This window comes from Molothrus aeneus, chromosome Z (genome assembly GCF_037042795.1).
Source record: "Molothrus aeneus isolate 106 chromosome Z, BPBGC_Maene_1.0, whole genome shotgun sequence".
Taxonomy (NCBI): Eukaryota; Metazoa; Chordata; class Aves; order Passeriformes; family Icteridae; genus Molothrus; species Molothrus aeneus.
Genome location: NC_089680.1, coordinates 6,947,650 through 6,962,708, shown reverse-complemented (window position 1 = coordinate 6,962,708; position 15,059 = coordinate 6,947,650). Strand labels below are relative to the sequence as shown.

Here is a 15,059-nt window from a genome sequence, read left to right as displayed (position 1 = left end):
CACAGGCAGGCAGATGCTCTCACACAGAGGGGTAGAATGGAAACATGGCCCTGAGCAGGTCAGGAGAACCAGATGGTCATGGAAATGAGGGGTGATGGCAGGTGAGGAGCCAGCATGATCTTCTTGGAAATCCCATGGTACCTTGTGGGACCTCTGCTGCTTACAGTTCTGGTGCCCCAAACATAAGAAAGACATGGAATGTTAGAGAAAGTCCAGAGGGGACCACTAAGTTGATGAGAAGACAGGAGCACTTTCCCTACAAAGACAGGCTGAGAAGGTTGCGGCTGTTCATCCTGGAGAAGGTTGTGTGGAGACCTCATAGGAACCTTCCAATATCTGAAGGGCCCACAGAGAAGCCAGAGAAGGACCTTTTGTCAGGAGCTGTAGTGATAGGACAGGGAGTAATAGGTACAAACTGAAAGAGGGGAAATGTAAACTAGATATTAGGAAAAATACTTTACTGTGAAGATGGTGAGATTCTGGAAGAAGTTGTCCAGGGAAGCTGTGGATGCCCCATCCCTGCCAGCCCTAAAGGCCAGGCCGGGTGGGGCTCTGAGCAACCTGGTCTAGTGGGAGAGGTCCCTGCCCACGGCAAGGGTGGATTGGGACTGGATGTTCTTTAAGGTCCCTTCTAATCCTTGACATTCTATGATTCTATGACCTGATCTACTCCTGTGCCTCCCTTTGACTCTCTGTTAAATATTTGTGGGTGGGGGAGATTTTCCAGGGATTTTCACAGATCAAAGTTGGTGGGTGCCTCAAAAACCATCATGCTTTGCTCTATTTAAGAATGACTTCATCCTGTCTGATAAGTCAGACAAGGGCAGGAGGAGTGTGGCCCAGCATGGGGTGGATGGGTTCCTGGAGAGCAGGAGGGTTCCACTCTGTTGCCCAACAATGAGACCAGGACCACCCCTGGCAACCCCATCACACAGAGCCTTGCTCTGTCCCTAAAGACAAACAAAGACAAGTAATTCTGCTCCTGCTGGCAGCATTACCTCATGGATTACCTCTCTCTGAGTAGCCCTGTAGCTGTAGCAGCCCTGAAGCTGTAGCAGTCTGAGCAGGGCAGCACCCTGCCCAAGGCAGGAGCCCACCCATGAACAACCAAGAATCTCCACCTGAGACTTCTGACTGGAACAGGTCTGATCTCATGGAAGAGCAGCAGGTGATGAACTTTTGTCTGGCCTCAGGGCAAGGGACAATGGATGAGCTGAAAGGCTGTGGAGGCCAGTATCCTGGGAATGGAGAAGGGGTGGTGATGCAGAGAGCAAAGACATCTGCTGAGAGACATGTGGGGTGTGTGAGGCTTCTTTGGGGCCTGCCATCCATAGAGAAGAGAAGGAGACAGACCATGAGTGTGGAACATGAGACCACAGGGAGTGGGTGCTCCAGGTTATGTCAAACAGGGTCTGTCCTGGACAGAGAAGGCCATACCAGTGCTGTTATGATCTCTCTGACTGGGTCTTGCTTCTTGAAGGGCACTGGAGATATTTTAGTGCCCTATTCATCTGGTCAGATTGAGGAACAAGCTGTTCTTGCCCATGGTGAGCAGCTCTTCTGCTCAGCTGTCTGTTTATGCTTCTCTTGGCCTCTGAGGAGAAAACGCTCCACCAGCAGGGCTGAAGTGAATGGAGTGGCAATGTTCCACCTGCTGATTAGAACCAATTAAGAGATAAATGAGCTCCTGGGTGCAGAGGAAGCATGTGCACTGTCAAATTGAGTCAGAGAAGTTATTTCTTGCTGAATGCCCTGGACTGCCTGGGTCTTTGTTCTTCCCAGGGCTGCTCTTGCAGCACCCAGGAGCATTTTTCTCCTAATTCTTTATTACCTTGGATATCAACACCAGAACTGTTAGTGAACATTGACTGTGCCAAAACTTTCCTTTCCAAACTGAGACTTTTATTAGTAGTGCTGAGGGCACACCTGTCTTGGGAAGGAAAGTGGGTTTGGTTTAGCAGTTCTTGCTTAATGTGAACTGGAAAATGTGGCAAAATCATTGTCGGACCACTGTTGTGTGAAGTTTCAACCTGTGAGGGTATCTAGGCAAACATCAGGAGGTGGTATGGAGCTAAGCATGGGCAGCCAATGCTCTTTAACAAACCTTACAGGATCACTAAGTGATAGCAAGAAGTAAGTTAACTCATGACTGTGATGGGCTAATGCTGCACATGGACAAATGGCTTTGAGAATTTGGCTGAAAATCAGAGGAAAGTGTCTAATCTTCAGAGCAGCAAATTCTGGTAACAGGATACAAGAGAAGAAGTTGGGTAACAGCCATCTACCACTAAAATGCAGAGTGGCCAGGTCACCAAAGAGCAGATATGGTGGGGCTGCCTGTGTCAGTAGGGGACAGTGTTTAGTGACCCCAGAGACCCTCGTCAGCCCTGCGGGTAAGTGAAACCGAGCAAGTGTGGGCAGGTCGCTGTTGGGAAACCAGCAGATATTTGCAATCCAGCCCTTGGCTGACTCACTTGGCTTGCACTTGCTCAAGATCATCATGTCTGGATGCAGGGAGAAGGGGCAGTCCAGCCCACCTGGCAGTCGTGGGGGTGCATGTTGTAGCCCATCACTCCATGTCTGTGTGAAGACACTGGAGGGAAAGTGCCAGAATCTAGCATGACTCATGGGTCTAGCATCAGATGCTTATTTTAGGTGAGAAAAATTGCCCTTTGGAGCCTATTTTTCTCTGCTTGTTATAAACTCAGGCACAGGCTCACACACTTTGTACTTGTGTACTCGCAGAGCAGAGGTGCTCTGACCTACATGACCTTTGGAAAGGTGATGGTTTTGTTATTTTTACAGTCCTTGAACACTAGCAGGTCACTTTAATGTCTCAAAATGGCCATCAGAACCTCAAAATTAAATGATTCTCACATTTTCAGCAGCCAACAGAGGAGTCCTTCAGAACATCTTAAGGGGAGAAATTAATGTCTCAGTGCCATCTTGTGGAACGACCTGTATAAAAGCACAAGCTCCTAGAAGCATGCTGGAGTTTTACAGAGTTTGATGGTAATATTGGGAATTATGCTGCAAATATTATCACCAAACCAAAGATTTCTATTGCAAACTGGGATTGCGTTTTTCCCTGAGGAGACTGCAAGTCCCTGGGAGCCCAGTGTTCCCAGAAAGTGGCTGTCTGTTTTTCAGCCCGAATCAGAATATCGAGATGCCTACAACTGATGCCTGAATGCAGGAGACAAAGCCTATCAGATACACAGCAGCTTCACGGTTTGCCCACAGGGAAGGAATCCACTTGGAAGGCTCCCTGAGATGTAGGAGAAAAAAGAAAGTTGTAGGTCCAGTTGTGGGTGTTACTGACCCACTGACACCTTGTCCATCGGAGAAAGGCTGTGAGATCTCCATAATGCAGAGACACAAGGATTTCAGGTGACATGTAAAGTCAGCTGGAAATCACCATGAGCAGAAGAAACTTGAGGGTCTTGTCCAGGACCTATGCTTTGTGCTCCACCAGTAAACATTTGCATAGCAGAGGATGAAGTGACCTAGAAAGGTTTGTTCTGTGCTGCAGCATGGGTCACAGACCCACAGGACAGAAACCTTCCCACCTAGAAATGTGCTGTAGAAACACCCTCGCAAGCAACATGATTACCATCCATCATAATTAAATGATCCTCAGTATCAGAGACAGACCAGTAATTTACTGCATATTTAGCCAGGTGTTCACTAAGGTCAATAGCTAATCTGTCACTGGAGGAGGGATTACCCCAGTACATAAAACTCTCCCTGCAACAAGACATACAATGATCTATGGAGCAGAGCTTCAGGGGTCAGCTTCCCAGGGTCTTCCATACAGCTGCTGAGTGCCCCGTGGGTGAAAGAAAAGCTCATGAACTTTTGCCATGCAGTAGAGGAGAGGGAGGCAAGGCCAGGGGCAGCATGAGCAGAGCACCCTGTCCCTATCGGGGCAGCTGCTGACACTTGTGCAGAGCTGTCCCCTCCAGAGCCACACTGAGAAACTGCAGCAGGTTGCGAGGAAGGCGAAGAAAACCAGCAAATAACCAGAAAAGGTTTGAGGGAAAAGGTCTTGAGTGTTCAGTGGATATGTTTATCCATGATTAAGCAAAGGTATTAAAACCTTTTCACCGTGGAAAGGTAAGAACACCTGGTGAGCAGGGAGATAGAGGGCATGAGGAGATGGAGGAGGAATCAGGACAGCAATGGTTCTGCTCTGGCAGCCAGGTAAGACTGCAGATCTCTTGGGCCACCTCTTCTTGCTGAGGTTGGTTTCTCCTTGCCCTGTATGAGAGGATGGACAGGGTGGCTGGTGGCAAGGCTCCCTGTGAGTGTGAAGGCATCTGCAGAATGCACAGGTGCATTCAACAAGAGCAAATATTCCACCTGAAACAATGCACTGTGCTCTTCCCAGCTGCAGACAGCAGGGCACACCAGCTCCAGGCAGAGCATCCTTGCTGCAGAAGATGTACCCAATAGTCTTGCACAGGCAAACAGTCCCAATCCAATCTGTTTAAAAAATCCAGTACCAAACCGCCAGTCAATGGGTTACAATGCAGAGCAGAACCAAAATTCCTGTTCAGTTCCTGTAGAAAAGGTTAAGGAGAAAGACAGGCATCAGGAGCACATCAAGGCCTTTGACAGCTCCGGTGTTCTGGGGTTAGGCTCTCCTGGGCAGAGGCACAGTGTCACCAGTGCCCTCATAACAGAAATATTGCATCCCTACCATAGAGCTTTTATAGGATGGCATATGGGGGAGGGAGGGGAGGGCTGGGGGAAAGACTTTGAGGCTCGCTGCTGCTTTGTTGGCTTGTTCATGGTTAACCAAAGGAGAGAAAGTGTCTGGGGGGGAAGAGAGGGTGCCAAGTTTCAAAGGGTAACCTAGCTCAGTGCAGTGAAGTGTGCCATCACAACAGGAGCGCAGAGGCCGCGTCAAGGAGGCGGGGAAGACAATGCTGGAGAAGACTAAGAAGGTGCTCAAGACTAATAACATTACCATAAGGCAGATGCTGGCAGAAGCACTGGGAACATTCATCCTCATGGTAAGGAGGAGTCTGTGCATGTGCGTGTGCGTGTGCGTGTGTGTGTGTGTGCGTGCAGCCATTTCAGGCAGCGATGTGTAAGGTCAGTGGTTTCCTGCCACATCCTCAGGGCTACCCAGGGGTTGCTGCTGCTCATCCCTCTCTCCTTTGGTGGGGTGGCAGTTTCCCAGCAGCCAGACCATCTGCCACAAACCTTCTGGAGCAAAAAAGTAATGCAGGGAAAGGGAGGTGGGTGCTGGAAGAGAGGGAAGTGGATAGAATTAAAATACCACAGAATTATTTAGGTTGGGAAAGACCTTTAAGAGTTCAAGAATTAACCTGGCACTGTGGAGGCCACCACTAAACCACATCCCTGAGTGCTACAACTACATGTCTTTTAAGTACCTCCAAGGTATTATATATATTTAATATCTGGAAACCCACCACTTCTCTGGGCAGCCTGTTCCAATGATTGACAACCCTGCTGGTGGGCAGATTTTTCCTAAGATCCAATCTAATCCTCCCCTGGCACAATTTGAGATCATTTCCTTTTACTCTGTTGCTTGTTATGTGGGAGAAGAGACCAGTCCCCCTGCCTACACCCTCCTGTCAGGGGGCTGGAGAAAGTGATCAGGTCCTCCCTGAGCCTCCTTTTCTCCAGACTGAACATCCCCAGCCCCTGCAGCTCCTCCTCATCAAATCTATACTCCTGTGGGCCCTTTCCCACCTCCACTGCCCCTTCTGGACATGCTGCTCTTTCAGTTCTCTTCTAGGAGAAAATTGAGGAAGAGTTTGGGAGTGAAATAAAAGAGTAGTGTCTACAATGCTTGTAGAAGATCCCATAGAGTGAATGGAGGCTTTTCCTTCTGCTGTGCCAGAGGTGTGGTGTAGCTTGGGGGGAAGTGAACTGGTCTGGGGAACAGACCCAGCCTCTTCTATCACTGACAGCTGCTGCAAAATGAAAATAGCATTCATCCATCTTCCCCCTGGGGTTGCCAGGGTAATGAACTTACCAGAGAAATTCTCCAGAACCACAACCCACCATTAGGAAATGTAATTACAGGGTGTGAAGCATGCCAGGATTTCACTTTTGATTTTCTTGAAGCCAATTGAACAGTGCTTATGTAAATCATAAACTGCCCCCTTGCCTGAGGGATCTGTTTCACAAAGAAATAATTAAGTGGGTTTGAGCTTGTGGGCTGCTTCAGAAATGTTTGGGTAGAGGATTAGGAAGGTTTTGCCGTCACTGTAGGGGCTGGTGGGGGTGAAGTACCCACTGGTACCAGAGATTTTGAGTGTTTGATCAACAGAGCAGAATGAGATCCTCCCTCTGAAAAGGCCCAGTGTCTATCTGTGCCAATTTGCCACACCTGGACTTACCTGGGATGAGATACTTTAGACTGGACAAAGGCTGGCATGCAAAGGCTGGGCATAACCTAAACAACTTGGAGGTTTAAAGAGGAAGAAATGAAGATTTGTGTAAGCATAGGGACCTTCTGACACAGCTTTCTGTACCAAGAGAGGCGCTCATTTCCAAGGGCAACAACTGCCTGTACTGAGCATGGTTGCTTTCTATCATGTAATTTTTGCACATCCAGCTCTTTGAATTTCACTCTCAGGTAGTTTTGCACCCAATAGTAAGTCAGAGTACAGATGTCTATGACTCCTCTGCAGCAGCTTAGCAAATTCTTTTGCCTTTTCCATTCTCCATTATTTGGTTGTAGAAGTTCCCAGGTGATAAAGAACGACTTCAGGGTTGTCCTGTCAGGGAAGCAGTATGAGGTGGAGAATTTACTCTGCACTCTGACAGCTCAAGGCAGGTTTTGCAGCCTGCAGGTTACACTGGCTCTTCCTTCACTGATCCATGGGAGGGAGGAGAGAAAAGGAGGGCACTGCCCTTGGGCCCCATCAAGGGCTGAAGACAAAACAGCATCCAGCATCAGAACAAAGTATAGAGCACCCAACTCCTCAGCAGCACCTTGGCCCTCAGTGCAAGAGGCTGTGCTCTGGATGCACCTCCAGGATGCCTGAATGGCTGTTATTTGGATGATAACACTCACTCCACTCACTCACTCCTCTCAGTTTAATGGACAGGAAGTGTTGGTAAGAGGAACCAGGCAGCAGGACTAAGCAGTACAAGGACTAGGGAAGAAGAAATTGAAATAAATGTTTTTTTCGGGCTGTGAGGATACAGGAAGAAAACAGAAGTTTGGATCTGTGCTGAAAACCAGATTCTGTGTCCTATCTTGTGGTTTTTTTTCAGGATAATGCTGTTTATGAACAGTCATGTCTCCTCCTGCAACCCTCTCTGCACCTGTGTGCTCTCCTGCATAACTCGTGCCTTACATATTTGTTGTCTTTTGTATCTGGCTTTGGAAAAACCAGAGATGAAAAAGAGAGATGAAAAAATCAGAGACAGATTTTGTGTAATTTGCAGATGCTAAGGGGACATCACAAACTGTTTCTGGGGGCTTTTGCTGAGGCAGACTGAGAAGGGCTCACACTGTGGGGGCTGTAGCTCTGTGCAGAGCACAGAGTGTGGTCTGTGTCTACAAGAGTGATAAGAAGAGCAGCCTCTCTGGGGAACAGGGGATTTGGGTGATGTCTGAAAGCACTGAGGGGAAGCAGACACATGAGATAAAATTTGGATGCAGGCAGAGTAGCCAGAAAAAATCACAGTTAAATAGTACAAGCCAAAGCAGAAGCTTATGTGCTGGAGAACATATTGACTTTCTTGTCTTTGAAAGACGTGTCACCTTGGATAAACATCAATGCAGTCCAAAGAACAGGATACACTTTCCAAACCCTCAGTGGTTTATGAGGCAGAAACCTCAAGAGATGCCTTGTCCTTCTCTAGATTTCAGTGCAAGAGCATGCAAAGAACTGATTTTTCCACTCTTACCACATCAAAAGCATGAAATAGAATTCTCTCTTTCAGGACAGAGCAATGTCTTGAATATGTGTTTTCCTGCTGAAAAGTGTTTACCTCTAGTTTTTTCCCCTGGTTCTCCTTTAGTCACTAAAAAAACCCACTGAAACTTTGGCTGTTTCCAAACTAAAAATATATGTGTTGAATGGAAAAGTTAAACCAGAATTTCCTTTCTTGTTTTTTGCTTGAATGTTACCAAAATTAGAGTTGAGTTTGGCAAATAGCAGTGTGCTGCCCAAACGACATATTTAGTCCACAAATTGCACACCAGGAAAAGAAGGACAGTAAGAATTTGCACATCCTCCTTCCATCCACCTTGGATGTTGTCTCCCAGTGGTCCACGGTGATGCTTCCCCAGTTCATGCCCCTGGTTTCAGGCAGAGACATCTGCAGTGTGCCTGTGTGAATGACCCCACTGAGCCCCAGCTCTTGGTGTGAGTGTTTGGGGTTTGTCTCTCCATACCCAACCATAATGAAAGTGCCTAATTTGGTTTGATGGGCACCAATCACAGGTATCACTTCAATTTTTGAAGGGCAGGGTTGTTCTTTTTCTTCTGACACCTTAGAGACTTCCTGTCTTTGGGAGCTCATTACTTTTGCAGGAAAAATAGCAAAGAAGCTCAGTCTACCACAGCAACAAAAATACTTTTAACACTCCTTTCTCTCTGTCTTTTTACACAGGTTTTTGGCTTGTCCTCTGTGGCACAAGTGGTATTGGGAAAAGGAAACACTGGTCAGTATCTGAGCATCAACATGGCATTTGGCATTGGTGTTACCTTGGGTATCTATGCAGCTGGAAAAATATCTGGTGAGCAGCACTGTCAAACATGGGACATATCCATGTCCCAAAAACGCCATGTGCACTGGGGACAGGAGGAGTGGGGTGTGGAGGGGTGTGTTATGACATGGAGAGTGCCCTCACCTCAAAAAAGCAGTCCTAGAGTCCCCAGGCATGAAAAGCAGGAGAGGCCAGGGACAGGGCACGCACAGCATACGTGCAGAATACTGACCCCAGCTTGTGTTTTGAGCTGTGACAGGGCAAGTGGGACAGGGAGAGGGGAGGAGGTTTGGCCAGCCCCTTCTGTTGCGTCCAGCAGAGCCAGGTTTCAGCACCTCCACAATTTGGGACATGCCAACATAGCCCATGGAGACAGGGACCTCCCAAAACCTGCTGCTGATATGACCCATGGAGAAGTAAATAATTTATTGCGAAGGAGAGATTACTGCTATGTTGCAAAAGGAATGCTATGCAAATTTTCTCCTTATCTCACACACCCATGCACAGATGCCTCATGTGAACTTGGGAAGTGGTGTTTTGGGTCCATGAGGTGGCATCCATCACATGACAAGAGGATTACCTTTGCCTTCTGCAATTTCTGCATTCATTTGCACCAAGAGAAAACATTAAGGCATTAAGGGCCCTAATGGGCAGAAAGTTAAAAGCAAATCCTTGCTCTTGAACTGTTGGAGTAGACAGAGGTCCAAACCTGGGGTTGTCTTGGAAAGGAAAAATTTTCCATGTGAGTAGTCAGGAGCAGTCAGCTCTTGATTTTCTTGTCCTTTTGGAGCTGGTGGAAACACCCTGGAGAAAGCAGACTGAGGAAAGTAGGTCCTACAGTCCCAAGTGACTCTTGAGAAGGAGCTGATCTGTTGAAGGCAGAGGGCAGTGCAGAAGGGATCTCAGCTCAGCCAGAAATAGTATGGTTACAAAACAAACTTCACACCTTCCTGACATAGTAATTTGGCTTCATCTGCGTCACAAGAGGCTTTTTGTGGTCTCTGACCAAATGGCTGGCCATACCCACAAAAGAGCAGAGGGTATGAGAAGGGATCAGCCCCATTCCATTTGTGATTCTTGGACTGTAGCAGCTGGTACATGCACTTCCACTTCACTCTGTCCTGCATTTTGATGAAATGATGGGTGTCTGCATCTTACCCCTTTTGGATTCTGGAGTAGAAGATGGTTGTGAAGGCTGGAACATTTACTGACTCTCAAAGTTTATACCTATCAGGCAGGAAAAATAAATATTTTCTCTAGACTCCTGGGGACAGGAGGCCTGGAGAACACATGTGGTTTGCATCAAGGGCATGAGACCCAGACCCACTTAGTCTTCAAAAGCACCACTGTGATACCAACCTCCTCCACAGAAAGTGTTCCATCAAAACGAGGTCCTTATCTACCAGTAGCTATGTAAAATGTGCTGAAGTATGGTCTCTTTTTAAGCTCAGTAGGGAGAAGCTCCTTGAGAAATTCATAGGGAAACTCATACCTTCCCAAGAGAGGTATATCTGACAGGTGAGGCAGCCTTTGGTGTACAGAGTTCTTAGAAGACTAGCTAGGAGCTCTTTTACCTGCATGATTCAGCTGTAGAGAGAGAAAGGATCATTTTGTGTTTGTGCAGGAGTAACACCCTGGCCTGAGAGAGCCTTGTTGTTCTGGGTATGTCTGGGTGATCACTCCAAGGCATGGGGCAGAGAACCAAAGAATAATTTGGGTTGGAAGAGACCTTTTAAAGTTCATCCAGTCCAACTGCCCTGCAAGGAGCGGAAACATCAACCCCAGAGCAGGTTACTCACAGCCCTGTCCAACTGGGCCTTGAATATTTCTAGGGATGGGGCATCCACCATGTCACATGTTCCAAAACAGCTGCATCAGTATTGAGGCCTCTTTTTTCTGTGATTTTGCAGGAGCTCATCTGAATGCTGCCATCACTGTTACACAGTGTGTTTTAGGAAACATCTCCTCGAAAACGCTTGTAGCTTATGTAATCGGCCAGTTCCTGGGCTCCTTTTTGGCAGCAGCCACCGTCTTTGCTCTCTACTACGGTAGGGTTGTGTCTTTTATCACAGAGTTTGCTGCAGGCATAATTTCAGTCAACCCACAGTGTTGTCAAAAATATGTCCTTTTGCAGTACCCAGCATGATTTCTGGGTGAGGAGGGCAAGCTCTAAATTGTGGGACAGAGTGCAGCTCAAGTTCAGAGCAGGTCCCAGATACACCTCTGGGAAGGATATGCACATCCCGGAGAACACAGCTCCTTTTACTCAGGGCATTCCCACTTCCGAGACCTGTCTTCAGCAGAAGGGCAGTAGCTGCATTTTGTCAGCATTTTGTTTCCAGGTCTGCAGGGTTTTATTTACATGAACTACCATGTATTAGGTGCTGCTGGAGCTCTGGGGGGACTCTACTGCTCTGTGGAACACAGGTTTGCAGCCATTTAGGGTTTTGAGCTGTGAGCAAAGGCACACCACCCATTGTCTCTAGCATGTCTCTGAGGGGTAGAGGGTTGGAGGCCTCCAGTGCATTCAGACCACCCAGGCTACCCCAGGCTCCTGGAGCAGGAATAGGGAGCTGGTAGGTGTAAGGAAGTGAGTGCAGACCAAAGTCTGTGGGTATCAGCTATTGGTGAGATCATGCTCTGCAAGGAGTGTGCCACCTCCATCACATCTTCCACTGCCTCCCTTCTCCCTGATGTCTGTGCTGGCTGCAACAGGTGGACTTGTGTGTGTGTCCTGTGGGATGAAATGCTGTGCTAACTTCCATAATTCCCACTTCTCCTAGATGCTCTTTATCACTACACCAATGGGAGCTTTACAGTGACAGGACCAACTGCCACAGCGATGATCTTCTCTACGTACCCTGCTTCCAATGTATCCTTGCAGGGAGCCTTCTTCACAGAGGTCAGTGGGAATGGCTGTGGTGTGCCAGGAGAAGGTGGGTGGTGCAGGGCTGCTACAGGTCCCCACAGCCTGACATGCACAGACAACCACAACCTCTTTTCCCAAGGAGCCCAGCATCCAGGCAGGCATCTGAAAGGTAGGATCCAAGGCACCTTAGTGGCTGAGCAAGCCTAAAGGGTTCTGACCAGAGTCTAATACATGAAGGCTGCTCCACAACATGTTCCAGGGGCTCTCCAGACAACTTCCCTGCATGCTGTTCAAGCAGTGAGAAGTGAGAAGCTGAGCTATATCACCAGCCATCTCCTCTGGGTTCTGGGCTGAACTGTTCCTTTCTTTATTGGATTCTACACCCTCTCCATGCTCCTCAGCAGCTGTGCTGGCTGCCCCTCCCCAGCACAGAGAGCCTGGGACTGTCTCCACATGAGCACAGCCTGGACTGAACTCTGTGTTTGAATAAATCCATTGAGACTGTGTGCAGTGGATTCCCAGCTTACAGTGCAGTCCATATGCCCAGAAATAGGAAAGGGATTCTTCATGGGGATGTAGGGCACTGAGACATTAGGGAAGGAAGATTCACTTCCAATGCAAATCTTTGGAAGCCTATGATTTGGACTCTGAGCTGATAAAATCCCTGCCTGGGCATGATGAAGAGGATGGTGGAAGAGCCTAGAGGGGGGGAATGGATCCCCTCAGTCTTCTGTGGACCAGTGTCCTTGATGCAAAAGAAAGAAAATAAGACTGACAGCACTTTGCCAAAAGCTGCAGTTTCTGGTTTTCTGTTTTTGCTGATGTCTGTGCAAGCAGTCCAAGTCCCTCCAGCTGCATTTTCTAAAGCAGAAAGAGACAGGTGTCATCACCTCTATCAAAATGATGCTTCTTGATGTCCTGGGCACTGCAAATCTACAAATGCCAGCTATGTAGTCACTGATGGGAAATTCAGTTCCCCAGGTGAGAATCTGATATCTGCATACAGGCTGTACAAAACCTCACTTTCTCTAGAGATGATCAGGTTTGTCTTGTAAGCAGTTTGTTATGGCTCTGCTCTTATTAGACAGAATGTACTTAAAAGAAACCATTTCCCTGACTTGAAAGATAGAGAGAGATGACATTGCTGAGAAGTTTGTATCAGTCTTGGTGATGAGGTTTTCTGCTGAGAAAAGAATTTTCTTCAGTCCACCTGTGAGGGAGGAGTAATATTTGGGTCCCTCCTGCCTTGATCAGATCATGAATCTCATCTGCTTTTTCATTCTGGGAAGTCTCTTCTCCTCGGCTGAGCAGGATCTTTCAACCATCCCCATCCTCTCTCCTGACATGTTCTTCTCCCTTTTCTGCTCCTGCAGTTTACAGCAACAGTTATGCTGATCCTGGGTATTCTAGTCATCCATGATGAGAAAAACAACGCAGCTGTCAAAGGTGCTCAGCCCATGCTCACGGGTGTGCTGGTCCTGGGCATCGGTCTGGGAATGGGGCTGAACACAGGCTATGCCATAAACCCCTCCAGGGACCTGCCCCCACGGATCTTCACGGCAATGGCTGGCTGGGGAATGGAAGTCTTCTCGTGAGTGACCTGTTTTGCTCTTACCCTGCTCAGCTTGCCAGGGGAGGAGATAAGCACAAGATAAAATGTGTCATGAAGCCTTTTTTCTCTGGACCAAGTGATGGTAGCACTGCAGAGTATGAGGGTTGTGCCTACGGGAGCCTTCTGTATTATGTGCATAAAATTTGGAGTACACTGATTCTCCAGCATGGGATTCACCTGGACACTCAGATACCTCAGTCTGGGCACCAAATTGTCTGTCTGTTCACTGGAGATCCAGCTGTTTTTTTCAGTGAGCAGAGAGCCAGAATGCAGCTCACCTGAATGCAGGTGGATTGCTGAACAGGTCTCCTAAATTTAGAGTCTGAATTTGGACATGAAACCTTGCCTTCCTCTGTCTAGTAAGATGCTGTTATGTTACAGCTTTTCCTATGGGGAAGTCATTACCAGAGTCTCCTGTCCTGGATGCCCACTTTCCTTAAATTCCCAGAAAATATATTTGAGAGCTCAGTAGAGGAGTCACAGATTTTACTGGAAACAGGGAGGCAAAATGCCTGTGTGTGTCTGAGAGTCCCACTCATCAAGACCACACAGCCCATTTCTTTTGGAGAACAAGAAACCTGCAGTGTGGAGCTGCCTTTCCATGCTGATGGGGAAAATTACCTTCCCTCCAGCAGTTACGTGGGGGCAAAGCAAATTTGTCTAAGCCACTTGTAGGCTTAGTGCCTGGAGTGGGACAGACTCCTCTGCTCACACAGCTCACTCCTGCCCCAGCAGGATGCGGTGGCAGGGCAGTGGTTCCAGTCTGGCTCACCAGCTGCCTCTTCTGTGTTTCATTTTAGGGCTGATCATTCCTGGTGGTGGATCCCAGTCACAGCTCCAATTCTTGGAAGTCTTTTTGGTGTTCTACTCTACAAACTCTGCATTGAATTTCACAACCAGCCTGGCCATGAAACTGAACCTGAGAAAGATCAGGCAGGCATGGAGACTTCCCAACTGTGATGGCCATGTGCTGTGATAACACATGTGAAGGGCACATCTGTCTGTCCACCACGCTGGTGGGATGAGGGACTAGATTTCAGTAAATGTACTCTGCTTAAACAGACAAACTTGGTATCTGAGATATTGAGAAGACCTACATAGGGCTAGACCTGGCTGTGACCTTATGGAATTATTCAATCTCCCTGTGTAAAAATCCACAAAAAAAACCCCTAACCAAAAACCAAAAAAACCCAAAACAAAACTCAACCCTCAATCATCATATTCTGAAGAAAAGCAAAGCAGAGCTACAAGTCTCCAGATACGTATATATTCATATAAGTCAAAATACAGGCATCAACAGTGGTAGACACAACATGATTAAGTCAATTAACACACAAATTTTGACCTGGAATATTCCTTGGTGAGATGCAGATACTACAGGGATGGACCAGGGGCCTAGGCTTACTTCATTTGCATATCTGTCACCCTAACAAACATCTAGTTTGGAAAAGCACATAAGACAGAAGAACAAGGACAGTCTAAAATAGAAACATGAACCTGTTGCGTTGTGTGGGGTATTTTTTGTGCTTGTTTTTTATTTTGTTGGTTTTGATCTGAACATTCAGGAAACATTAAAAAATTACTAAACTAAACTACAGGGTCTCCTGAATCCTGTCACAGTTTTGCTGGAACATGCTGGCAGGAAAGAACCATGTGTGTACTGACACTCTAGACTTGAGCTACACCAACTACCACCACAGGACAGAATTCAGAGAATTTCTGTGACAGTGTCTCCAAAATCCTGCACAAACTGCCCCCCCCATACTTTTTTCCTACCTCTGAATGCATGAAAAATATAAGACCTTGCCCTGCTGCTGCAGGAATTCTGCTACCTCCATCTGAATGAGGAAGTGGGCCTGCAACAGCCTTACAAG

General features: G+C 47.4%; 1 protein-coding gene across 1 annotated transcript; it reads left to right on the top strand.

Annotated features, from left to right (window-relative positions):
* The first annotated feature begins 4,928 nt into the window (after positions 1–4,928).
* On the top strand, positions 4,929–14,145 carry LOC136569228 (aquaporin-7-like). The gene is made up of 6 exons (XM_066569582.1): positions 4,929–5,018; positions 8,608–8,734; positions 10,615–10,752; positions 11,488–11,606; positions 12,947–13,164; positions 13,986–14,145. The coding sequence occupies exons 1-6, from the start codon at positions 4,929–4,931 to the stop codon at positions 14,143–14,145; spliced, it is 852 nt and encodes a 283-aa protein (XP_066425679.1).
* The last annotated feature ends 914 nt before the right edge of the window (positions 14,146–15,059 follow it).

Excerpts from the sequence above, each read along its gene's own strand:
- LOC136569228 (XM_066569582.1), top strand. The coding sequence starts at position 4,929 with ATGCTGGAGAAGACTAAGAAGGTGCTCAAGACTAATAACATTACCATA. Across the intron at positions 5,019-8,607 it reads TGGGAACATTCATCCTCATG|GTTTTTGGCTTGTCCTCTGT; the intron begins GTAAGGAGGAGT and ends CTTTTTACACAG. Across the intron at positions 10,753-11,487 it reads CGTCTTTGCTCTCTACTACG|ATGCTCTTTATCACTACACC; the intron begins GTAGGGTTGTGT and ends CACTTCTCCTAG.